Source organism: Oryctolagus cuniculus, chromosome 2 (assembly GCF_051225735.1).
Source record: "Oryctolagus cuniculus isolate XC-2025 breed Fujian yellow rabbit chromosome 2, ASM5122573v1, whole genome shotgun sequence".
In the NCBI taxonomy this organism is placed as follows: Eukaryota; Metazoa; Chordata; class Mammalia; order Lagomorpha; family Leporidae; genus Oryctolagus; species Oryctolagus cuniculus.
In genome coordinates, this window is record NC_142868.1 from 90,119,508 (window position 1) to 90,145,462 (window position 25,955).

At 49.6% G+C, this 25,955-nt stretch overlaps 1 protein-coding gene and 1 long non-coding RNA gene across 7 annotated transcripts in view; both read right to left on the reverse strand.

The window, feature by feature from the left end:
- Positions 1-634: 634 nt before the first annotated feature.
- On the reverse strand, positions 635-2,319 carry LOC103352165 (uncharacterized). 2 transcript variants are annotated; one of them, XR_519674.4, is made up of 4 exons: positions 2,135-2,270; positions 1,383-1,452; positions 1,085-1,175; positions 635-879 (listed from the first exon to the last, which is right to left on the reverse strand). It is a non-coding gene; the product is annotated as an uncharacterized LOC103352165 (long non-coding RNA). The 2 variants fall into 2 exon arrangements; XR_007913978.2 differs by lacking the exon at positions 1,085-1,175 and having other exon boundaries at positions 2,135-2,319.
- Positions 2,320-4,988: 2,669 nt separating this feature from the next.
- NSD3 (nuclear receptor binding SET domain protein 3) overlaps positions 4,989-25,955 on the reverse strand; it is a 122,142-nt gene continuing 101,175 nt past the window's right edge. For 2 of the 5 annotated variants that reach the window (XM_070068551.2, XM_017350355.4), the window contains 8 exons: positions 22,794-22,996; positions 22,097-22,209; positions 21,280-21,549; positions 12,593-12,676; positions 11,087-11,228; positions 9,610-9,716; positions 8,245-8,449; positions 4,989-7,837 (listed from right to left, as the gene is read on the reverse strand). In XM_070068551.2, coding sequence (XP_069924652.2) covers positions 7,596-7,837; positions 8,245-8,449; positions 9,610-9,716; positions 11,087-11,228; positions 12,593-12,676; positions 21,280-21,549; positions 22,097-22,209; positions 22,794-22,996 — 1,366 coding nt within the window. In that variant the 3' untranslated portion in view covers positions 4,989-7,595. Of the gene's footprint in view, positions 7,838-8,244; positions 8,450-9,609; positions 9,717-11,086; positions 11,229-12,559; positions 12,677-21,279; positions 21,550-22,096; positions 22,210-22,793; positions 22,997-25,955 lie in introns of those variants that run through there. The other 3 variants (XM_017350356.4, XM_051832335.3, XR_011386371.2) reach the window with 2 other exon arrangements.

Below are 25,955 nucleotides of genomic sequence, written 5' to 3' on the forward strand. Positions count from 1 at the left end.
CAAGACAGAAGCACCAGGCTGCTTCCGTGTGCTGGGAAGTACAGATCCGTCCTGGGATGGTTGGCGGCGTTGTGCACCGGTCAGCGGGGAGAACACTGCCTGTGGCAGACGCGGCAGAGCTGCCAGTCACGGATGCAGCCGTGTCTCCCTCGGTGCGGGGCCGTGGCCCTCCAGGTGGCTCGCTGGTTCTGAAGCTCACCTCGTTCCAGCTTGATGGTCTCTGTAGGCTGTTTTATCAGGATTGCCATTTTCATTTCGCTAAACACTGAGTCAAAACACAGCTTCAGTTAAGTATGCATATTAAGCCGTGTTCAGAGTGTACTAAATTAGACGTTTAAAAATCAATAACAAAATGCTGTGCACCCACCCATTTCCCCCCATTTCGAGTGTCCCGGAGGAAGGACTCCGCCCCATAGGATTTGCCTCTGCAAAAGCCTTGCTCTTATTAACGCAGCGCTCCTGAGAGCCTCTGGGCCACGGTGTGCCAGTGGCTGGGTCTGTGGCTTTTCTCTGAAGATACTGTTAGGATTTACTGTAACGATCAACTTTAATTATGTTTTCTTGAATTTTCTGCTTCCAAACAAAAATCTTAGGAGAGTGAGCTTGATTTGTAGGAGTGAACTGACCACTGAAGTCTGTTTTAAACATTTTCTTTTTTTTAATTTTGATTTTATTTATTTATTTGAGAGAGTTACAGTGAGAGGGAGAGACAGAGAGAAGGGTCTTCCGTCTGTTGGTTCATTCCCCGAGCGGCCGCAACGGCTGGAGCTGCACTGACCCAAAGCCAAGAGCCAGGAACTTCTTCCGGGTCTCCCACGTGGGTGCAGGGGCCCAAGCACTTGGGCATCTTCTACTGCTTTCCCAGGCCACAGCAGAGAGCTGGATCGGAAACAAAGCAGCTGGGACTTGAACCGGTGCCCATATGGGATGCTGGCGCTGCGGGTGGAGGATTAACCTACTGCACCATGGCGCCGACCCCTAAACATTTTCTTAAAGATGTAGTTTAATTTGAACCTGGGCTTCATACAATTGGAAAAATTAGGACATTGCTTTTAGGTAATGGAAAAGTTAACTTCTGTCTTACCTTCCACATAGCCATAAACGCAAACACTTAGTACAGGACCCAAGCCACACGCTCACTGGTTCATTAGTTGAACAAGTACTGAGCGTCTCCCCTGTGCCAAGGTAAAGTAAAACGGTGACTGGGACGCGGAGGCCTGCGGAGGCCCCGCTCTCCGTGGCAGGGTCGCGTCAGTCACAGCCGTGGGCACACGACTCGACGGGCACACGACTCCAGGGCTTCCCCGGCCCTGCCAGGCCCGGCCAGGGGCTGCCCCTCCCATCTCCAGAGAGGAAGCGCACAGACCCGCTTGGTGTCTTACCTGAGGCTAGTGTTTGGAACGCTGCTTCAGGACGTGGGGCAGGTAACTCCTGCTGTTTTAGTGCCCTCACCTACAGACACAGAAACGAGTCACGCTTCAGCGGGCCGCTGTGGGAGCCGCTGCGAGGCACCGGCACGGGTGTTTGCATGGCTGGAGCGGCTCCCGACCCGCGGGGTACTGGACAGGAGGGCGGCTCTTCCCGCTTCTGTGCCGTCACGCTCCCACCCCGCCGCGCTCCTGGCCTAAACCGCGACACGACGCGCGGCAGCAGCGCCCACCCCGCGTTCCCACAGGGAGAGGCCACTAAGCAGCCCCCGCGGCCTCCACAGCCTCGTGCCCCGCGCCCGGGGAGCACGCCCGGCTCTGGCAGACTGCAGTGACCCTGGCACGGCGGGCCAGGAGTGTTGCGGGCACACAGGGAGCTGCAGGGCGCACTGCAGGCGGGGTCGGGGCGGGGTGCCCTCCCGAGTGGGAGGGCGGGCTCCCCTCGCCTCCTCCCCTACCACCAGCGGCAGCGCCTGGGAGGGAGGCGGGACCGGCCAGGGCCACGCGGTGCTGCGCTCCAGGACTCCCAGCCGTGAGAACCTTGGCCACGGAGAGGAACGCAGTGACCGGAACCAGAACATGTCAGTCAGGAGTACAGCGCAGCAAGCGGCAGCCCGTGACCCTCAGCGGGGTCTCCCCTCGCGCCCGCTCGCGTGGTCTCACACAAGCAGCCCCCCCAGAGCTGGGCTCGGGGCCGCGGCGCCCACCTCCCACTCGCTCGCTCGCCCGGAGCTCTGACGCGCAGCGAGGGGCGGCGGGAGGGCAGCCCGTCCAGGCGCGAGCGCCAGCCCGCCAGCCTCACGGGCTCCGGGAGAGCCACGCCTCCTCAGCAGCGGAGGCGGGACCACGCAGGAGCGCGGCCGCCCGCGCCCGCACACCCGCGAAGGGGTCCAGCCCGCGGCGCGGTCCGCACGCCCACTTGGCCCCGAGTGACGCTGACGTGGCGGCCGGGCGGGGGCCGGGGCCGGGGCGGGCCAGACGCCCCGGGAGCGCGCAGCGCCAGCTGGCGGCCGCCGGGGGAACTGCAGGCGGCGAGGTGGGGCGCGCGGCAACCTGGTGCAGCAGGTCTCCTTTTGGGCTTTGACCAACCCACCAGCTGACGGCTGGGGACTTCACACCCCCCTACCCCCCTACCCCCCTCCCCGGGGCCGAGAGCGGAACGCGAGCCTGGCTTTATGGGATCCGCATCTCTGGACATCAGGGCGGAAACTGGCTGCGTCATCCAGCCCCCGCTGCCTGGTGTGTTCCAACAGGGAGTTACAGGCAAAGAACAAGTCCGCGTATTTAATTTGGAACATACAGGACAATTTATTGAAGTCAGTCTCAAGCAAAATCTGAAATCAGTGGAATGTCATTAAAAACCTTTTCCAAATTAATCCTCACGGAAGCAAAAAACACATTTGAGTTCCAAAGTATTTGTAAAATAAAAAAGGCAACATCTCAGTAAATATAATAATGTACAAAAATTATGTTCCTACCAGCACGCACATCAGTAAGAAGCTTAAATATGACGAGCAATCCTAAAGACACTGTGTCTGATCGAGAAGCTATCTATGTACAGGTTAACCAAGCTTCACACGATTCACACTATGCAATAGAACATAGGCCAATCAACAAAATCCTCAAAATAGTATGCATCTGGAAGTCTATGCGGCAACATCAAGTCATCATACAGTAACGCCCTAGTGGGACATCCCCAGGGAAAATGAACACTAATCCCTTAGTGTCAAGAGCTTCTAGCCGAGTCACAGAAACTCAAGAGACTGGCTTTAGTGAATATTGACGCTATGTTAGTCAAGACTCAAGTCTCAAGTGATTTAGGCAAAATAACTTCACAGGATCTACAAAGCTCGTTACAGATAAAGTACAGAAATAACCATCTACAAAGGTCATTATAAAGAACAAGGGGAAACGAAAGGAATGTGTGGGCATCGGCTGTGCAGTGTCCCTCAGGTGGGTCAAGCCACTTTCTCATAGCTCCAAATGTGCACACCCCGTGCACACACCAGGAGGGTGACCACTGAGCCACTGGGTTATGGTGGCAACGTGCTTTCCTCAACACAGGCAAGTAAAGACAAAGGAAAGCCAATGGCATCGACTGACTCCGAGGGAAAGTTCATCCAGCCCACTTAACCGACCAGGAACCCCTTGGCAAGGCCCTGGGGGAGCCTGGTGCCCAGGCTGTCTTCCCTTTCCATTTGCATGCTAATGACACTGAGAGCCTCCCTGAGGACAGGCCACTCTCCCTCCTGTCCCTTCACACGCACCCAAACCTGTCACTCGGCAACGGAAAACACACACACACACACACAAACGGAAATGGTTTTTGACACACAGCATTTCAGGAGTGTAACGTAAGTGCAGTTAACGTTTCTGAACAGGTTTCTATTAGAAGGAAAGAGGAGGCGCCGGGTGCGGGGCTGACGAAGCAGCACGCACAGGAAATGACTGTGCAAACGCGGTGCACCTCCCGCAGCAGTCTCTGCCGTGAGCAGAACTTCGGCCCAGCTAGAGGCAAGAGACCAGGCTGCCTGTTTCCAGAACCGTCTACAGAACCATGCGTTCTACTTCATGAATTTATAAAGAAACCAAACGATAAGGGGAGCAGCTGAAGAGTTTCAAGTACTTAAAAAACCTGAATTCAACGAGGCAGAGGTCTCATGTTAAAGTGACTACTTCGTACCTGTGGAAAACCGCCCCCACGCCGCCCCGCCCCGCCCCGCCCCGCCCCAGGTACAAGTTGCTGACATCTCAGCAGACGCATCGCCGACTTCTCACTGTCTCTCGGTCCATTGCAAAGCTGTCTAATTATACCTATTTCCTAGCCCATCTGACAACGGAAGCAATTTCGACGTTTTTGTCTGTTGGCCTGGGATGCGGGAGCCGGCAGCTCTCCGCCGTCCGTGCGGCGTGGACAAGCTCCCCAGCCTGTGAGGGGCCCGAATTGCCTTGTTTTCTCCTCCTGCAGGGCACGGCTCCCGGCAGGCAACGCCTTGATTTTGAAGGTGAACGCTAAGGGAAGAGCTCTGTCCTAAAGCGCCACTGGACGAGCGGCTGCGGATCCGTCTGCCAAGTGCAGGTCTGGCTTTGCCCCGGCGGGAACCTCTGCTGCTTCAGGAACCGCGGCCCAGCACGCCGGAGAGCACCGGGCAGGACCACGGGCGGCTGGAGGAGCGGCCTCCTTCCAGTTAGCTCCTGTTGAAGCTTCTCGGGTCCGCCCCGACTGGAACCCTAACCTCAGCTCAGGCCAGCTCATTTGTTAGGATGACAGCGTGGGAACCTCGCCGTGTGTGGCAGTGATGGGGCCTGGCCTCCCGCAGCCCCCGCACCCCAGGGAGGCAGGTGGCTGGCCCTGCCCCGCCAGCTCCTGCGGGCCTCCCCCCACCTGCCGCACAGAGCCTGCGAAGCCCCAGGGTTTCACCTCTAGCTCCTACGAACCCAGCTTTCTGGAGCTTTATGCTGATTACCCAAACTCTTAGGCTCATCTCTTCCTCCAAAGAATTAATTTGCGGTTAAAAAAAAAATACCACCATTATCCCATGCTGCTTCTAAGTTATTTCATTTTTCGGACAAGACTAAAAAGCCAACCACTTACGCTCTGACTGCGTACAGATTTACAGGTCAGCAAACACCAACTGCAGCCTGAGAGCGAGCGATGTGTCCTGGCGCATTTCGCTGGTGTGGCCGGGGCACGCGCTGCGCGTGCAGACTGGCGCTCCCAGGGAGCACAGCTTTGTTTGCTTCCACTGCCGCAACTCCCACACACAGAGGTCGATGCCGGCAGCCTGGAGTGGGGAGCGCTCCTTGGCACTGGTCAGAGTGGGCCTACTTTTTAGACCATTAGAGAGCATTCATGGACAAAGACTTCAGAGCCACGGTTATCTGTTTTGTGTTCTACTTCTGATTTCTGAAATGGCAGAGTGACTCTATTAATTCATCAAAAAAAAGGATTAAAAAAATTCAGCAGAGCTCTGTTACAGATATAAAAAACCAAAACGTGACACAATGAAGAAACTGCATAAAAATACTTAAACCTAAGGTATTTGCACTATACAGTATATACCCTGGCTTACCATATAAAAGTCATCAGATATTAAATTGCACTAAGTCCAAAACAAAGCAAGGAGATAAGATTTCATGTTGAATACTGTTTCAATAACAGTTGCATCTGGAATAGTAAAGGAAATCCTTATGTTAGTACATTTAAAAAACCAAACATTTATCTCATATATATATAAAATAAAATTTTAGTATGATAAAACCTAGATTTTCTTAAATTATTTTTCAAAAGGACATCAAACTATATGCTTGCTCAAGAGCAAAGGCTAGTGTTTCGGTGGGCGGCACTCCAGGGCGCTTGCAGCAGCGGGACTTGGTGGCGGGTAGCGCTTCCACTCTGCTCGCTGGGGCTGCATCTCACCACAGGTGCTGCGAGCCCAGCGTTCCCTTGAGAGTGCACTGCTGGAGCCAGGCAGGTGGCAGGCTAGGAGCTCGAGTGAGGGAGCTGTAGTGTTGTTTGATAAGGGAAAGTCCCGTGTAAGTGCACACTTACAAAGGAAGAGAGAGGCACAGAACAGCTTTTTTCTTCTTTCCAGAGAGGAGCTCTAGGTAAGAAAACTCAACGCACACGACCCAGCTGCAGGACGCAGCGGAGCGCCTGCCCTGCCCACCTTCCTGAGGTTACCAGGAACCTCCTGCGGGGCAGTCACTGGCGCTCGCCCCGGACTTGTGCTGGGTACAGAGCTCCACCGACGCCTGACGTGACCCAAGGTTTCATCCCAGGATTCTACTGGACTACGCATATCCTGAAGCATTCAATGCAGGAGTGTTTTGTGGGCAGACATCTGGGTATCCTGGAATCTGTCAGATTCAAGCATCTCAGGCAGCCATCTTGGCTAACACTGACTCTCGGGTGCTTCCTAAGATGGGGTGTGTTTGTGTGGCTCTAGGTACCCTGCAGAAGTAGCAGTTCTTCCCCTTCTTCAGGGAAGAAGGGTCTTCGTATTGGGGAATACAAAGCAGAAACTGTTTACAAATAACCTGGGGATGCTCCGACCGCTCCCATCCCCCTTGCCCCCAGTTCGGAGCACAACTAGAAAGATTTATTCAAATACAGAGCCAATTTGCATGTGTAGTTTCAGCAGGAAACATGCCCGATTGGGCGGGTCACAAAGGAAATGTTTCATTAGGAGAGGAAAACAGAGACAGGAAGAAAAATGCCCACAATTCTCTCCTAGTCAGACCAGGTCTCCGTGAAACTGGACAAGAAGCGGTGCTTCCGGGACCCAGCTTCTGGGTGTGCTGTCAGCTCCCTTCAGCTCCTTACCAGTGCGGCCGCTCCAACTGCGTGCTCACACCCACATCAGCGCACTCGCTGGCCACGGGAAACCTTTCAAACCCAGGAAGCACACCAATTGCTTTTTTCTTCCCAACCAAAAACGTACAGGAACACCTTCTGAGGTAAAGTGACCACATCATGAGGCTCGCCCAGGGTACGACCGCCCAGGGGAAATCCACCGAGGTGTTTGCTTTCGAGAGGCCAGGCTGCAGACTCCCACAGAGCCCTCCTCTGAGACTGGGGCCGACGTGGGGAAGGGAAGAAGTTAGCCTACCTACTGTTCAGTAAAGAGGTATATAAAGGTTAGCTCACCCTTCTCTAGAGGGCTGTCTCTGACTCCTACTGGGAACACGCACACACATACACTGATTAGACTATTTCAACTACACTTCTCTTGAGTTCCTAAAATGAAAATAAATAAAGGAATGATGGCTACTTTTGCTTTATACAACCGAGGAACAACACGTCTTAGACCAGCAATCTATCTCATCAGCAAAGCTTCCCTTCTCTTTGTTCTTATTTGAAAAGCGAAGACATCTCTTTCTCCAGCTGCAAAGGCATTGAAGCACAACAAAAGGCAAGGAAAAAGCCAAGGGCATTTCACCCTCCACAAAAGAATCCCCAAACCAACACCTCGAAACAGAAACCAGACCCCCATCGCTTCTGCCTGCATGAACCAGTTTCCTGTTTTCACATTAGTAAGGCAGTTCCGATGGCAAAGGCTGCACGCGCTGTAGCAGTCTCTTCTCTTTGTAAAAAGCATCATCTACTTGCTTTTCTCTTTTCCCTTTTTTCCCCTTAAATAAGGAGGGGAGGAGATGCCCAGTGATCTATTCTTTCACTTCTTCTCCGTGGTCTTGTGACTCCCGCTTACACCTGATCTTGCTCCAGTATTCTGCCGACACGGGGGCCACGGGGTCGTGTTCCGAGCAGCAGAGGCGGCCTTCCAGCGCGGAGGCAACCAGAGCCCCCTGGTCGTGATCTTTGCAAAACGAATGCGGACAGAACTCACAGAAGGACACAGCTGCAGCGCTGCACTGGTCGCACTGATGCCACGGGCACTCCCACTTTCCTGATGGAGGGACAAGCGCCTCAGTTAGTGCCTGGCAACAGCCCTGAAAACCGAGTCCCCACTCCGTGTCTGATGGCAGACGGAGTTCAGTGCATTCCACTCTCCACATCAGCCACGGATACTGTGTGTGCTCCTTCGTAAGGATGGCAGCCACTGGCCTAACCCCAGCGCCACAGCTGCCCTGCTATGGTAGGAGTAAGTTAGAGACTGATCCTGGCCGGCCCACAGACGACCCCAGATTTGCAAGGCGACAGCTTTCTACCTGGCCTGAGTTTTGTGTGCCATCGTCTGTTCTGTTCAGGGTCTCCCACTCCACAGCTCTCCCGAGGAGAGGGGAACATGCGTGGAGTCATGCCAAGGTGGCTGGGACACACACCAGAGAGGGGTTAGTCCAAGCTCGCTCTTACCGTATGGTGGCTGAGTCAGGTTAAGGCATAGGAGGTGGTACGCTTTGGGACAGTCTTTTTTGTCACACATGACCAGCTCCCCACCGTCTCCACACTGAAAACAGTAGTCTTCGTGCATCTGCTTTGGTTCTGTTTTGATTTTTCGCCTCTTCTGCTTTAGCTTAGCGTTTTTGGCCTTTTCCTCCGTTGTTGATGCACACGCCGACTGCAGGAGAAAGGGACCACGCACAGTACGTGAGGCTGTGCCCAGGAAGGGAGCCCCACGGACTCTGCTCGTTGAAATTCCTGCTGTACGGCTACCAAGAAACACCTGGAGGACCTACGCTTTAACAACACTGGACTAAAGCCAAGGCTGCGTGTTCATCCCCGGGTGAACAGGGTGTTTTTATTTTCATTTTTTTAAAATTGCAAGGGTGGTGATAAATCCAAGCAAATTTAACCTATTGATGTTCAGACAACATGTGAACTTTCTAATTGGGATATAACTCATACTTGACAAAATTCACTATTTTACAATGCATGTAATTCAGTGGTTCTTACTATATTGTTGACAGTTTTTTTCTTAAGATCTATTTATTTATTTGAAAGGCAGAGATACACAAAGAGAAACAGAGAGAGATTTTCCATCTGCTGGTTCACTCCCCAAATGGCTGCAAGGGCTGGGGCTGGGCCAGACTGAAGCCAGGAGCCAGGAGCTTCTTCCAGGTCTCCCACGTGGGTGCAGAGGCCCAAGCACTTGGGCCATCCTCCACTACCTTCCCAGATGCATTAGCAGAGAGCTGGATTGGAAGTAGAGCAGCCAGGGCTTAGCCTACTATACCACAGCGCCAGCCCCTCTACTGCCGACAATTAAAAAAAGTTTTAAAGGAGGTCTTGCCTAATGCAAATTTGACCAGAAACACATCTTATTAAAGTAGGTGCCGGCCGGTGCCACAGATCACTTGGCTAATCCTCCACCTGTGGTGCCAGTACCCCAGGTTCTAGTTCTGGTTGGGGCACCAGATTCTGTTCTGGTTGCTCCTCTTCCAGTCCAGCTCTCTGCTGTGGCCCGGGAAGGCAGTGGAGGATGGCCCAAGTGCTTAGGCCCTGCACCCACATGGGAGACCAGGAGGGAGCGCCTGGCTCCTGGCTTCGGATTGGCATAGTGCACTAGCCACAGTGTGCTGGCCATAGCGGCCATTTTGGGGGTTGAACCCAATGGAAGGAAGACCTTTCTCTCTCTCACCATCTAACTCTGTCAAAAAAAAAAAAAAAAAAAAAAAGGTGCCACTGGTAGGTGAGAGCCTGGACCTGGGGAAGCCCTGTGGGCTGGCAGGAGCACATGAGGGGCGCGAGAAGGAGGCTGGCTGCCCCCGCACAACTCACCTTTGGCCGCACTCCCAGGAAGCCGCTGCAGTTCTCGGCCCCGCAGTGGCACTCGGTTCTGCCATTGCCCAGACAATCCAGGTTGTAATTAAATGTTAGCTCCATCCCTGAAACATCATTGAGACAGATCATTACCCCACGAGAGTGGCGAGGAAGAGACCCAACTCCAGCAGGAAGACTTTTCCCACCCCCAGGTTCCCAGTCATTGGAAACAGTGATGGGGAAGAAAGCAAAGGTGGAGGGGGGAAGGGGGGTAAAAAAACCTTGCAAGACAACAGCTCTGCCCACGTGCATTACCGCAGCGCTTTCCTAAGAAGCAATCCCATCTGGCGCCACAGGGTCAGGACCCACAGTTTGCAATCTGTGCTCACGAAGGCAAACTTCTACCTTAGCCCTCTTTTCCAGAGTGACTTCATTCCAAAGCCACTGCAGGAGCTTCTCAATAACGTCTGACCACAGAGCTGTGGTCATCCTGTCTAGGAATCAATGCTCTCTCTCAGGATCACATAACAGTTCAACACAGAGGGTACTGCGTTTGCCAGAGACCAAGGGGTCCCGGCCTGGGGCTCCTCAACTTTTTTTTTTTGTAGCTGGGCTTCAGCAATCCACACTGAGTTCTAGAAACAGTTTTTATTTATTAATTTATTTATTTTGACAGGCAGAGTGGACAGTGAGAGAGAGAGAGAGACAGAGAGAAAGGTCTTCCTTTTGCTGTTGGTTCACCCTCCAATAGCTGCTGCCAGTGCGATGCGGCCAGCGCACCGCGCTGATCTGATACTTATCCTGGTCTCCCATGGGGTGCAGGGCCCAAGCACTTGGGCCATCCTCCACTGCACTCCCGGGCCATAGCAGAGAGCTGGCCTGGAAGAGGGGCAACTGGGACAGAATCCAGTGCCCCGACCGGGACTAGAACCTGGTGTGCCGGCGCCGCAAGGCGGAGGATTAGCCTAGTGAGCCGCGGCGCCGGCCTCTAGAAACAGTTTAAATCTGGTTTAGCCACAGCATTGCCCTTCACAAAGGAGAGGCGTGCTTTGCTGCTGGGACACTAGATGGGCGAGGGAAGGCGACAGCAGCAGCTCGGGCTTCACAGGCTTCTCGGGTCTCATGCAAAACAGAAGGATCTTTCCAAGCACATCTCGGAAAACCAAGGAGCCGGCGGGTGGCAGCACATGTTTCACAGAGCAGACAACAGCTAGAACATCTGACTACCTTCTACAGACGACAGTACCCAGAGAACTCAGTGTGACCACAGATGCTCAGATCCCGGAGCAGCCTCTCTCACGTGCAGGCTCCTGCTCAACCCCCTTAGAGGACGGAGACTCTTCCCTCCTGGCACACAGCGCTCAATCCTAAATCTACCACACGCGCTTGGTGCGAATCCAGACACGGGTACTGCCCCTCCAGGAGCCCTGGGCAGTCCCGGCAGCACAGGCTTGCCTCCTTGGGAGGGGCCGTGGGGAGAAAGGTACTTTCTTACCTGCAGGAATATCACAAAGAGCGAAAAGTCCGACTCGGACGTCTCCGTTCACCGTCCACTTCTGTGTTTCACAGTTTGGATTACAACTGTGGTTCATGAAACGAGAATAATTTCCTTTGGGGCCAGCATCAATGATCCGATCCTTCAGAAAGGAGAGACAGGGGCCTTTGCCGCAAATGGAACGTGAGGCTGCCTCAGCAACACCCAACCAGGCAAGGGCCGTGAGGCCACACGGCCCCCAGCTGACGTGCCACGGTGTGGCGCGCCCAAGAGACGCGACGAGGTGGTCTACGGTATATGATGACCCGCAGGCCAACACCATCAGGGCAAGCCAGGTTTCTTTCTCAGTTTGCTTCTAGAAACAGACCCTAGAATACTGCTGCTTGGAAAAGGAACAGGGATGGCGTTTTCTGATTAGAGGACTCCAAGTTCAGCTACCTAGTCAGGTTTGTGTGGGCAGCTCTTTTCTGTTCTAAGCAAAACCAGTGTGCGGGTGGACAGATCAGAGCACAGGTCATCAAGGGAGAAGGAGAAATGAGAACCTGCTCCCCTTGAGGGTGCTGGGAGAGCTGCTTGACAGGAGGGCTGCCGGGCAGAATCCGGCTCCAGCAGCCACCCGCCCACTTTGTTCTTACAGACACTAAACTTCAAAGAGCAGCCAAGGGCTCCCTGCCTGGGCCCCTGGCTGTGAACTCTGATCCGCTGGGCTCCAGCGGGCAGACGCGCCTTAGAGCTGCTGCTGGCTGCGGGAGCTGCGCCTCAGCGAGCCAGACGCCAGCGATCACGGAAGCCGGCACTTCATCTTCAGGAAGATGTACCAGCCTAAGCCCTTCACTGAATGCCACGACTCAGTGTCAGACGGCCTGGAACTCGGGAACACAGGTTATCAGCCTTGGCTCTTAACACTGTAATGAGATGTGCCGCCAATCACTTATCATGGCTGGACCTCGAGTTTCTGAATTGTCCTCTGAATCAGAGGACTATCCAAGCAATTAAGTGAGCTGGCGGGCGCAGCATGCAACCCCAGGTGCCGAGCTGGTAGTTTGCTGTCACTTTTCTTAGGCTGGCACTCATTATGCTCTTAGCTCATTTTTTAAAAAAGCTTAAATGCACAGAACAATGGAGAGTTTTACGCCAGCCATACTTTAGTGCTCGTTTATAACACAGAATCACAGAGCTGACTCTCCTTCTATGATAAACAGGCCCGTGTCTTCCAGTGACTAAGAGCTGGGACTAAAATCCAGGAGTGCTATCTCTTCATTCAGTGCCATCTCACATGATATGTGTGCGGCTTCAAGAAATTATTGATTGCGTGTAATTAATTAGTACATTATGGTGGGCAGCACATTGGCTACTACAAATCATTATAATTTGCCTGAAAAAAATAAAATTAAAGGAAACTGAATTCAACCTAAAACCATGAGACAAGAATTCAAAATCCCCTTTTCTTACAAAAACAAAAAGCAATTTTACCTTGGTAACAGTTAACATATAAAAATTAGTTACACTGTTCTCGTGGGCTCGCTTGATTCGTAATCTGCATTCTTCTTCATCAATTAATTCTCCAACATATTCATTTACAAATTCACCCTGCAAAGAAACGTGCAACATGAAACTGCAGAATTGGTGAATTATATTAGCACATTTATAACAATGTGTGTATAACCCACGACAACCGACGACAAAGAACCTTGAAAATATAACTCCACCCCTAAAAGTAAATGGTTCTTATTTATCCATGGGCACCGTTCTTTGTTGATGTGCCTCAAAAGGTGAGGAAGTGCCGCCTCTTCGTGATGACAATACTATCCCCACAGTCCACTGTACAGGGGTCCAGGATGAAGCTAATGCCAGTCTTTGAAGCTTTGTTGTAAGAAAAGTCTACTAGGGGGCTGGCATTGTGGCATAACGGGTAAAGCCCCAGCCTGCAGCGCCAGTATCCCATATAGGCACTGATTCAAGTCCCGGCTGCTCCACTTCCAATCCGGCTCTCTGCTAGGGTCTGGGAAAGTAGTGGAAGATGGCCCAGGTGCTTGGGCCCCTGCACCTACATGGGAGACCTGGAAGACGCTCCAGGCTCCTGGCTTCAGAATGGCGCAGCTCCGGCCATTGGGAACATTTGGGGAGTGAACCAGCAGATAGAAGACCTCTCTCTCTGCCTCTCTGTACTATAACTCTTTCAAATAATAAATAAATATATATTTAAAAAATAAAATAGAAGAGTCTACTAGAGAGCTGGCGCTGTGGCGTAGTGGGTAAAGCTGCTGCCTGCAGTGCAGCATCCCAAATGGGCGCTGGTTCGAGTCCCGGCTGCTCCACTTCTGACCCAGCTCTCTGCTATGGCCTGGGAAAGCAGTAGGATGGTTGCAGCCATTTGGGGGGTGACCCAGTGGATGGAAGACTTCTCTCTGTCTCTGTCTCTCTCTACCTCTGCCTCTCTAATAAATAAATAAATCTTAAAAAAAAAAGAAGTCTACTAGTTTATAGCTTTAGAAGGTTAGGGGTGAGACCTCGGAAGGATCTGTACCTGAAACAAATGAGCTGCTTTTGTTTAACATTTTTTTGAGTCATCGTATTCACAGGAAATTGCGAAGGTGGGCCAGGGGAGATCTTCATGCCCTTCCCTCCCTTTCTGCCTGTGGTGGCATCTCCCAGGAGGACAGCACCGCAGCAAACCAGTGGGTCCCACCAGCAGGAAAATGCACAGGCACACCCAGGCTGCACGCTGCACCAAGCTACACGGGCTCGTGTGTGTGCGTGCAGCTCCACGTGTTTACCCGCTGGGGCACCATCAGGCAGCGCGGCTGTCCTTTACCACAGACACCCCTGGTCACTGCTCTATCGTCACCCTGTCCTCAGCCCATCTCCGCCCCTGGTGACCACACATCTGCTCTCCAGTGCTGTGCTGTGCCACCACAGTATGAAACCATCTGAAAAACTCTTGAGCTATGCTGGTGCTGTCGTTATTTTTCATGTTAGCTGTCTGAGTAGGTGGACAGTGAATCTCCTTTCAAAATAAGAGTGAATATTACATGTCAAAGTTTGTGTGTATGTTGTATAATCACTAAGCTTTTCACCTCAAAAGCATTACTGACTCAACCCAGGACGACACTTGTCACTGTTGTCAGTAGACTCTGGAGGGAAAGGAACGTCCTGACAAATAGACTTCTGTCCCACTGTCTCCCACCCCTGCCCCCTTCGTCATGCCCTCTCCACAGCTCCTGTGACTCTGGTTACTTTGCCAGATCTCTGCACCATCTCGCCCATGACTCCTTTCTTCAGTAGCTGCTAGGTCCCAGAACTGCTGACAGCAGATATCAGAAGAGAAGCACTAAGTCCTATTCTCTGAGTTTGGTTATTTCTCCAAGAACATAAGCCAGTGTTCCTACACACGTACGTTCACAGGGCTTCCTCTATTGATAAAAACAGATCATTACTCCTCTATGAAGAGGTGAGACACGGGTGAGTACAGCCTGCCTTGCACTGGCACAGCTGCATGTGTGTGTTGTGTCAGCCAGGAGTGGTCACAAACACCTCGGACTGCTTCCCCCAGTTTTACTTACTGTCCAAGCTGTGACAAAGAATTAAGTTAGGAAAGGGACAATGTTTCATCTCTCGCTGCTACACCAGACACGGAACAGTTATTTTCTCCACTTTCTCTTCTAGCTTTTTCTCAGGGAGGACACAGGCAGTCCTGTCCATTTGTGTAGCACATGCCAACGGCCTCAGTGGTCCCACCTCCCTCCAGGCTGGACTTTGCCTCCAGCCGCGGACAACGTCAGCACAAGTGCATGGTATGGCTGCCTCAGCGGCACGGCCACCCGCCAGAAGTATGCTCCCCTACCTCATGGCAGTGTCAAGGAAACAGAGAGAATTTCAACCAAATCAGCTCCACTTCATTTTTTTTCACACATTGCGACTCAAGGTGAGACTGCATTTGCAGACATGGTCTTGTGGCTTTAAAAGCTCTATAACCATCTATTATATAGATTATATAGTTTGTATTTCCAGCTCTGAAAATGAGTGAATACAGGAGTGTTGATATCAGATATGAGGTATGCAAGTCTCATAAGCTGGACACCACTGTAAATGAGATGGAAATAACCCTAGAAGGGACAGATCTATAGCCTCAAAGAGTTCCTGGGTGGATTTACAGCCTTTAACTGTGGATACTGCTGTCAACAAAAACAACAAACTAAATAATTTCAGGGGCTGGCGCTGTGGTGCACAGGGTTAAAGCCACAGTCTGCAGTACCAGCATCCCTTATGGGCACCAGTTCAAGTCCCAGCTGCTCCACTTCCAATCAGCTCCCTGCTAATGCTCCTGGGAAAGCAACAGAGGATGGCCCAAGTCCTTGGGCCCCTGCATCCATGTGGGAGACCTGGAAGAGCCCTGGTCATTGTACCCATTTGGGGAGTGAACCAGCAGACAGAAGATCTCTGTCTTTCCTCTTTCTAACTTTTCTTTTCTTTTCTTTTTTTTTTTGACAGGCAGAGTGGACAGAGAGAGACAGAGAGACAGAGAGAAAGGTCTTCCTTTTTCCATTGGTTCACCCCCCAATGGCCGCTGTGGCCGGCGCACTGTGCTGATCCGAAGCCAGGAGCCAGGTGCTTCTCCTGGTCTCCCATGCAGGTGCAGGGCCCAAGGACTTGGGCCATCCTCCACTGCCTTCCCGGGCCACAGCAGAGAGCTAGACAGGAAGAGGAGCAGCCGGGATAGAATCTGGTGCCCCAACCAGGACTAGAACCTGGTGTGCCGGCGCCGCAGGTGGAGGATTAGCCTTTTGAGCCGCGGCGCCAGCCTCTAACTCTGCTTTTCAAATAAATAAATAAATCTTAAAAAAAAAAGAAAAGAACCTAAAAAATGGTAGAGATCTGTAAGGACTGCAACAAAAAGGCTGTAATCTGATTTTTAACATTAAAACATTTCTCAGAAAGAACCCACTTCCCAACATAAGTCTCTGTTTACTTCTGGCATGAACCTTCAGGAATCTGGTGTGTGTGAAAATAAGTGACTGACCATGGTCACTCAATCCCATTTTGGCCTCCTTCCCGTAAATGAACCAAGAATCCTTCTTGTCCTTATGATTATGCTTTCCAATGACTGTGTATCTGTAGCTATCTTGTAAAAGACCAATTGTCTTACATCAGCAATCCCTCAAAGGGCAAAAAAAAAAAAAAAAAAAAAAAAATCCAGACTGCATTTTCTTTTCTCTTGACATCACTAACTTGGTAAATTATACTTTAGAATACATTTTAGAATCAGTGTGACTAATATTTAAAGGTGTTATAATACTAAACTGGATAGATTTCAGATGGCTTCATAAACACCCAAAGCAAAAAAATGTATGTGTGAGGCCGGCGTGTGGCTTAACAAGTTAAGTCACCGCCTGCGATGCTGGCATCCCTTATGGGTGCTGGTTCATGTCTTGGCTGCTCCACTTCCGATCTGGATCCCTGGGAAAAGCAGAAGACAGCCCAAGTACATGGGCCCTGTACCCTTGTGGGAAAACCAGAAGTTGTTCCTGGCTCCTGGCTTTGGCCTGGTTCAGACCCGGCCATTGTGGACATCTGGGGAGTCAAACAGTGGATGGAAGATCCCTCTCTCAGTCTGCCCCACTCTCTGTAACTCTTTCAAATAAATAAATCTTTTTTAAAAAGTATGTGATAAGTACAGCATTAATATCACTTTTTGCATTATATAATATTTTAAGTGTTGTGGACATTTGACCCCAATCCACATAACCAATGCAACAGTAAATCCCATTTTTTTTTTTTTTTTAATTTGAGAGGTAGAACTACAGACAGAAAGAGGGAGAGACAGAGAGAAAGGTCTTCCATCCGTTAGTTCACTCCCCAAATGGCTGCAATAGCCAGAGCTGGGCCAATCCAAAGCCAGGAGCCAGGAACTTCTTACAGATCTCCCACGCAAGTTCAGGGGCCATCATCTTCCATTGATTTCCCAGGCCATAAGCAGGGAGCTGGCTTAGAAGAGCAGCCAGGACATGACCCAGCACCTATAGGGGTGTCAGTGCTGCAGGCAGAGGCTTAGCCACGAGTGCCAACCTCTTGTTCTATCTTTAAAATACTGTAAGTTCAGCCTCTTCACTCCTATTTACCTACAATCCAGGGCCACTCCAACTGTCTCCTTTGTATCACTTTCCCCTTCTTCTAAATTCTCCCTACTATAATGGGCACACCACACACCCTCCTGAAACCCAGGCACGGCAGACAGACTCTGCTGTTCATGCCATTGTGTAACTGATCCCCTCTCGCTGAATGTGTGAGGCCTCTAACCAACAGAACACGGCCAAGGTGATGGGATGTGTGACACACAAAACTCTATGTATCTGTCTTGCTGGAGTGATTCTCCCCTGCTGGCTGGAAGCAAGCAGCGATGTTGGAAACCCCTTGAGGCAAGGAACTGCAGGCAGGTTCTAGAAGCTGACCAACAGCAAGAACAACAAACACAGCCCACAACAACTGAAGCTCTCAGACCTACAGCTACAAGGCAGAGTGCTGCCGACAACCATGCCACCAGGGAAGCGGATCCTTCCCAGTGAGTCAGAAGATGCGAACCCAGCCCTGGTGCACACCTTGACAGAAACCTGCGAGACCCTAAGTAGGAGACCCAGCTAAGCACTGCCCGGATTCCTGACCCTATAAACTGTGAGACAATAAAAATGTGCGTTATGTTTCCAGCTGCCACCTGTGCGGCGATACTGTCAGGCACCAGCAGCTGACAGACACATCAAGTGAGAGCCCATCACTGCACACTAAAGTGTTCCAGCAGTTTCCCATCCCATGGCCCATATGCTCCACACAATCTGGGCCTCGCTACCCTTCTCACCTCCTTTCCTACCCCACCCCTCTGTGTCACTCTTCTCTGGGGGCTTCCTCGCTGTCCCTGGAGCATGCAGAAGCACTTGTACTTGCTCTTCCTTCCTTCTGGAAGGTCCTCTCCCTTACAGATCTGCAAGCTTTCCACTGCACACATTCAGGGCACTGCCTCAGGCCCTCCTCGACCAATCACTTACACAGCAAGCCTTGTCACCGCCTTTCACAGGTTTCTTCTCCTTTGTAGCATTTAGCAGGACTCAAAATTCTATCTATCGTCTTTCTCCTCTAGCAGATACACAAGTAAGAATTTACCTGTCTTGTTTATTATTTTTTAAGTACCTAGAATAGTTCCAGGCACATAGAAGCAGCTTAACAAATGTGTACTGAATGAATGAATTTCAAACTAAGCAAACTGGCAGACAATGAAGAATGTTCATTGCACACACACACACACACACACACACCATGAGAATGGGTAAATTATGCTCATTTTACTATGGACTATAGTGAAACTTTCAAAAAGAATGAGACCTCCATACATACTGTCACAGAAGTGTACTTATGACATCTTGTTTAGATGGAAGGACAGTGTATGTGTGGTAGCATTTGTTTAACAACACCTAAAACTGCAGAGTGCAGAGATGTGTTATTTGTGTTTGTCATTGCAGAGAAAAATTCTAAAAGGCCGAGGAGAACAGGAACTGAAGGGATGAAGGAGGAGTTTCACTCTACTAACTTTTTTGGTATTGTTTGATGTTCCTGCATTAGATTTTTTTTTTCTTTAATTACAAAAGTGATTTTTTTTAAAGGTGGAAAAATGTCAACAATAGTTTAAATTCCCACTATCTCCACCTGCTTCCAGTGAGTGCACCTCCAAGTTCTATAGAGCAGCTGGCTCAAGGCAAGGAAGCACGGGGCTGGGGGGCTGGGGAAGGGACCTGTTTTAAAATACAGGTTAGGGGTCAGTGTTGTGGCGAGGGGGGTTAGCCCACTGCCTGCAATGCCCACATCCCATATGGACACCAGCTGAAGTCCCAGTTGATCCACTTCCAATTCAACTCCCTAAGAATGCCCCTGGGAAAGCAGCAGAAGACAGTCCAAGCGTTTGGGCGCCTGCTACTCATGTAGGAGACCTGGATGAAGCACTTGGTTCCTGGCTTTAACCTGGCCCAGACCCAGCCATTGAGGCCATCTGGGGAGTGAACCAGTGGAGAGAAGATCTCTGTCTTTGTTTCTAACTCTGCCTTTAAAATCAGTAAGATAAGTCTTTCATTTAAAAAAATACAGGTTATAAGGGTTTGAAGTTGAGGCAGGTTAAGCTTCTACCTGCAACGCCAGCATCCCATATGAGTGCCAGTTTGAGTCTCAGTTGTTCCACTTCTGATCCTCCTCTCTGCTGATAGCCTGGGAAGGCAGCGGAAGACAGCCCAAGTGCTTGGGCGCCTGCCCCCATGTGGGAGACCTGGATGCAGTTCTAGGCTCTTGGCTTTGGCCTGGCCACAGCTGTTGTGGCCACTGGGGAGTAAACTAGCCTTTCAAGTAAATAAATATAAAAGTAAATAAATAAATAAACAGAGGTTATTCCACAGCTGTGCCAGATAATCTAATTCAGCAAAACACTTTTAACAAGGACCACAGCAGATTCGAGGCATTCTAAACTTGGAGAGACACTGAAAAGGAGGATTTACTGGACATTTTCATTTTTCTTCCAACTTTTTTGCATTGAAGTTTTTTTCTACAATGGGCATGCATTTCTTATGTTAAGCAAAAAGAATGGTTTGAGAAATTCTCTTGGGGCCGGTATTGTGGCGTAGCAGATTAAGCTTCTGCCTGCAATGCCAGCATCTCAAATGGGTGCCAGTCCGAGACCTGGCTGCCCCAGTTCCAGCTCCCTGCTAATGCGCCTAGGAAAGCAGCAGAAGATGGTTCACTTCCTTGGGCCCCTGCACCCCCATGGGAATCCTGGAAGAAGCTCTTGGCTTCTGGCTTTCGCTCGGCCCAGTCCTGGCTTTTGAGGCCAATTGGAGAGTGAACTAGTGGATAGAAGATCTCTCTCTCTCCCCCCTCCTCTCTCTATAACTCTGCCTTTCAAATAAATATAAAATAAATCTAAAAAAAATTCTCTTGAAGCATACATTTTCCAATTGCTTTTGCATACATAATCTGAGACTTGCAGCAGCCTGTAATTATGTAGGGCAAGGAATGTTACTGTTAGTGCATGCCCATTTTAGAGATGAGGAAACGGAAGAGACTTGGCTATGGTTTCATGGCTGATGGATTCTGATGATGGAGCAAAATCTTTTGGTTTGTTAATTTGTATCCAAGTACATTCTTTTTTATTTTTTTAAAGATTTATTTTATTTCTTTGAAATGCAGAGTCAGAGGGGATGAGTGAGGAGAAAGACAGAGACAGGTCTTTCATTAGCTGGTTCACTCCCCAAATAGCTGAAATGGCTGCGGCTGGATCAGGCCGAAGCCAGCAACCAGGAGCTTCTTCTGGGTCTCCCATGTAGGTGCAGGGGCCCAAGGACTGAGGCCACCCTCTGCTGCTTTTCCAGGTGCATTAGCAGGAAACTGAAGCAGAAGTGGTGCAGCTAGGACTTGAACCAGCACCCACATAGGATGCTGGCACTGCAGGCAGTGGCTTAACCCACTATGCCAGCCCCCAAGCACACTCCTTAAATATTTATTTATTTATTTGAGAAGCAGAGAAAGAGAACCAAAGAGAGAGAGATCACATGGGAAAGGCGGCTATCATCTATCTGCTGTGCTCCCCAAGTGTCCCCAAGAGCTGGGGCTGGGAGAGGCAGAAGCCAGGAGCCTGGAACTCAATTAGGGTTTCCCACGTGGGTGGCAGGGACCCAGTTACTTGAGCCACCACTGCTGCCTCCCAGGCACATTGGCAGGAAGCTGGATCAGGAAGCAGAGTAGTCTGGACTGGAACCAGGCATTCCCATATGGAATGCAGGCATCCCAAATGCTGGCTTAACCCTTTGCGACACAGTATCCACCCCTGGGAATACATTTCTTCACTTGACTACTTTGCTTTCATTAATACCTTTAAATCGTTTTGCTTAAAAAGTAAAAAGCAAAGATTTCAAAGAGAAAATTACCAAAGACCCTTTTCCTTTATATGAATGATCACAGGAACCCCTTCATCAGGTCCGTTTGATTACTCTCCTCTTCCTACGACTTCTTTGCTCAAGAAGTGGCAAACTCTCAACAGGGAAAGTCTCAAAACAGGGCCATAAATCCCTTTCTATTCCTGCCCTACAATTACACCCTATGGGAAGCAGCCCTGAGAAGGCCACGCTCTGGTGGACCCCACCCCACACCATCCCCACCCGTGCTACCTTCTTAATGCTCCTTTTGGTCCTGAGGCCCCAGCCTCTGCGCTCTGTCTTGATAATCTCTGCGTCGGGGTACAGCCTCTTCGTGAAGCACTGGTTCTGACAGCGCTCTCCGGCTGGGCACACCTGCGGGTGGCACTCATACTGCAGCATCCTGTTGAGGCACTGGGACTCCAAGCCGCAAGGGTTCTCATCAGCGGGCTTGCAGTTACAGCGGGGGATCTCCGACAGGTCAGCAACTTGGATCTGCACCTTGCCGATGACTTTGTTGGCCTAGCAGACAAGGGCATAAATGAGGGAGGCAGGCAGAGGTGAGTGATCTATCAGCATTTTGTTTACAAACACGGGACACGTCCATGCTTTTCCTGTCTCTGCTACTGCCTTGTGATGTGGCTTTGGGAAAGCCTCCATGTCTTAGTTTCCCCTCGAATAAGAGTAATAACTCTCCTCAGCTGACAGACACATCAAAGCCTGATGTGAATTCTCACTGTTCACCCTGTGTCTCTCTCCTCCCACTAGGTGATAAACAGGAAACTGCGCTGGCCTGAGGGCGCCCCGTGTCCTCTCACTGCAGGATAACCCAGCAGAAAAAGAACACGTCCTGCTCCCAGGCCCAGAGGCCGGCAGAGACCCAGCCCTCACCGCACAGCATCCATGCTATCCACGATGCTGCCAACAAAAGCTCGGCCTGTTTTATAAGGTCTGGGCAACAACCAGCAAACGTTTTCTAAGTCAAAGCTTAGAACTACCAAGTAACTACCAAGGAAGGAGTGCATCTTGTGCAGTCTATGGAACACAAATGTTTTCACAGAAGACTCACTTTGATGTGTTTGTAAGGAGGAGGTTTTCTTGAATTTTTTTCAATCTCTAGTGCTTCTTTACTTTCTCTTTGTGCTTTCAATTCTTGGAAACGTTTTGCAGCTTCTTCCAGTGCTGCCAACAAGACCAAACAGAGTATATAAATACCAAATAGAAACAGAAACTGTCAGGGTGGTGCTCTGCATCCAACCCGAGCTTTTGAATTCTGTTCCAGAAATGACCATTTCCAAGCATGAGAGGGCACCAAGGACACTGACCCTCACCCACTGACCACTGGTCCGTGTGTGCCGCTGCCTCAGCCATCAGAGACCTCCACGGTCTCACCTCGCACTAGACAGACTGGAGTTCATCTTGCTCTTACGAAGCCAAACTTCCTGGCAACTCACTGCAAAAGCATTTGCAAGGCTCTTCATGGGAAGTTTTACCACTCCACTGCGGCAAGAGAACTCAATTAAGAAGACTATTCCCGGAAGACTCTCTGATTACAGAAAGATCACTGACGCAACTCCTTCCACATTCCGGCGCGCTGGAACGGACCTCACACCTGGTTCTAACGTGACTGGAAGTTTATGGCTGCAGGATCCAAACATGTGGTGAGGAGTCTTTAACAGCAGAGACAGGCCACAGGCAAGCTAGGAGACGCTGAGAAATGAACCGTGCAGTCTCAGCTTTGAACCTGAAACTGTCAGCCAACGTACCTTTTTTGAAGGTCTTGTTGATACTAGTCTGTCCCTCAGCAAAGCTTTTGTCTCCTTCAACGTAAGGGAACACTCTGCCCTGGTGCACCCAGTAGTAGTCATGGGAACCAAAGAAGAACACAGGGAAGTCCCCCAAGTCATGCTTAAGGCCCTGGATGTTCAGTGGCACAGACCTGGGGTTGCAGATCTCTGCTGGCCACCATCTGAAAACAAAAGCAGGTTTAGAGGAAGAGGAAAAATCCCATCATTCACAAGACCAGCAGGAGGAAAAGAATGGGTTTTGCAATGAGCAACTGTCACTGAGACTTTAAAAAAAAACACAAAATACCTTAGCTTTAATGCACCCAAACCAGACACATACAATTTACTACTTAACATATTAATGGACAAAATAGGGAGTAGAGACTCAACAAAGTGGGTTCTAAACTGACCTAGTTTCTTTAAAAATATTTGAATCTTGTAAAATAAATATATCATGAAAATTAAGTATAACAATAAATACTACTACCCAACTCAAAAATTGGAGTGTTACCTATGCCATTACAAACCGAGTTTTGATCCTGGTAGTTAAAGAAATCATTTTGAGAATGAACTGATACTATACATTCAAATCAGCATTTTCTGAATCTCTAATCAACCAGGGTACATACCTCTTGGTCAAATGTACTAGGTGTTCTATCAGTTTGTATTGCAGAGGAACCTAATTCGTCTTAGATCATCACAAATAAGGAATGGGGGCAGGATGGAATTTTAAGTATTCCAGTGTCTATGATGACTACTACAGCTGTCATGAAAGGAAACCATCTGCGGGGCACATGGGACAGTTTCTAGCAATCGTACATCAGGAATCGAAGGGTGAAGCCAAGGGTTAGAGAATGTGGCCAACGTCAGTGAGCTTCCTGTGGGTCCCTGTGGGAACAGCCGTAAAACCAACCAACAGCAGAGAACAGCCGATGTGCTTGTCCATAAGCTTTCCAGGCTCTTGTTCTACATATGCCTAATAAAACTATAATTTCATCATTTAGAAGATAAATGATGACATGGCTGCACTCCCAGATTTATGCTGCAGAACGTGAATCTGAAAGGTTTCGTGCTGTCAATCCAAGAATTAACAGCCTGGGCAAGAATCCATGCTTCATCAAAAGGAAACAAAAACCACTGTATTTTACGTGATTGATATTTGGCTTACCCTCAAGACAAGCTAGGAATTGTTTATTTGTTTCAAAACTATTCTCAGGAAGCTAAATATGCACTCAATGACTGCAGCCACAAGGGTCAGTTATGAAGAGGCACGCTTCTGCTAGGGATTGTTCTGGATCCTTACACTTCACCCCAGGAAGCCACACACCAAGTTACTAGTTACAGAAAACAAACGGTATCAAGTGGCCCGATGGGCCTCACTGGAAAGAAACATATTAAGAATTAGTTCAGGGGCTGACACTGAGGTGCAGCAAGTTAAACTGTTGCTTATGATATCAGCATCCCATACTGGAGGGCTGGCTTGAGTCCCAGCTGCTCCACTTCCAGTCCAGCTCCCTGCTAATGTGCCTGAGAAAACAGTGGGAGATGGCTCAAGTGCTTGGGCCCCTGCACCCACATGGAAGACTCAGCTGAAACTCCTGGGTTCTGGCTCCCGCCTGGCCCAGCCCCAGTGTTCTGGTTGTTTGGGGAATAAACCAGTGGATGGAAGATCTCTTCTCTGTCTCTCCCTCTATCACATGCCTTTCAAAAAAAAGAATTAGTTCATGGATGGAAGTCTTTGTAAAACACAAGATAAAAAATTTCATTGAGCTATGAACTGCACTGGAACATTGATTTGGCTTTTTTAAGAGGCAACTGGGGCCAGCATTATGGTATACTGGGTAAAGCTACCGCCTGTGGTGCTGGCATCCCATGTGGGCACTGGTTTGAGTACTGGCTGCTCCATTTCTGATCTACTTTCCTCCTAATGGGCCTGAGAAAGCAGCGGAAGATGGCCCAAGTCCTTGGGCCCCAGAACCCATGTGGGAGATCCAGAAGAAACTCCTGGCTTTGGATCAGCCCAGCTCCTGCCATTGCAGCTATATGGGGAATGAACCTGCAGCTGGAAGATCTCCCTCTCTGTCTCTGCCCCTTGGCCCGTATCTCTGCCTTTCAAATAAATAAATAAATAAGAAAAAAGTAGTTAAGTGTTAAAATTAAATCTAGTCAAAGATATTTTCATATTCATAATTTTTAAAAATACCCTGAAGGTTTTTGGAATGTGTGAAGGCTTTTTACACTATTTTAGATAATTCTTATACACAATGTCTTAACAACTGAATCGTGTAGCCTTCCTTGCCCCTGGCAGGTATACATTTTTTAAAATGATGAACACAGTACATGCTTAAATTAAACATTACAACATATCAAAACATCACTCTGTACCCAAGATGCATACAATTATATTAATTGTAAGTAAAATTTTTTAAAAAAATGAAAACAATGGAGAAATGTGTAATAGAAAAGTGAAAATGCTTCCCTGTATGATTTTATCCCTGACACCATGAACATTATATATATTCCTTTCCAGGTATTAAAAACATATTGTAAATGGAACTATAATTTTAAAAAATTATGTAAACATACAGATACATACTATATATTAAGATGCCTTTTGAACTCAACTGTGTATTATGGAGATCTTCCCATATTACTACAACAAACCTGCCTTTTCACTGGCTTCAGGGTATTCTAAGAAATGGACATGTCCTTGACATCCATGTGGAGACCTGGATGAAGCTCCTGGCTCCTGATTTTAGCCTGACCCAACCCCAGCCACTGCAGCCATCTGGGAGGTGGAACTAGGGGATGGAAGTTCTCTCTCCCTCTCTCTCTGTTATGCTTTCAAATCAGTCAATCAATTGATCAATCGATCAATCAATCTTTAAAAAAACAAAACTGAGAAGCAGAGAGGCAGAGACAATCAGCCAGACATCCAGAGAGAGACACGGGTAGAAAGAGCCCCAGATGCCTGTAATGCTAGGGCTGGGCCAGGAGTTTCATCCAAGTCCCTCATGTGAACAGAGCCTCCCAGGTCTGCATTAGCAGGAAGCTGGACTCAGCACCCATAACCAGGGGTCTAACTCAGGTATTCTGAAGTGGGGCATGGACTTTGTAACCTCAAGGCCAAACAAACATCCA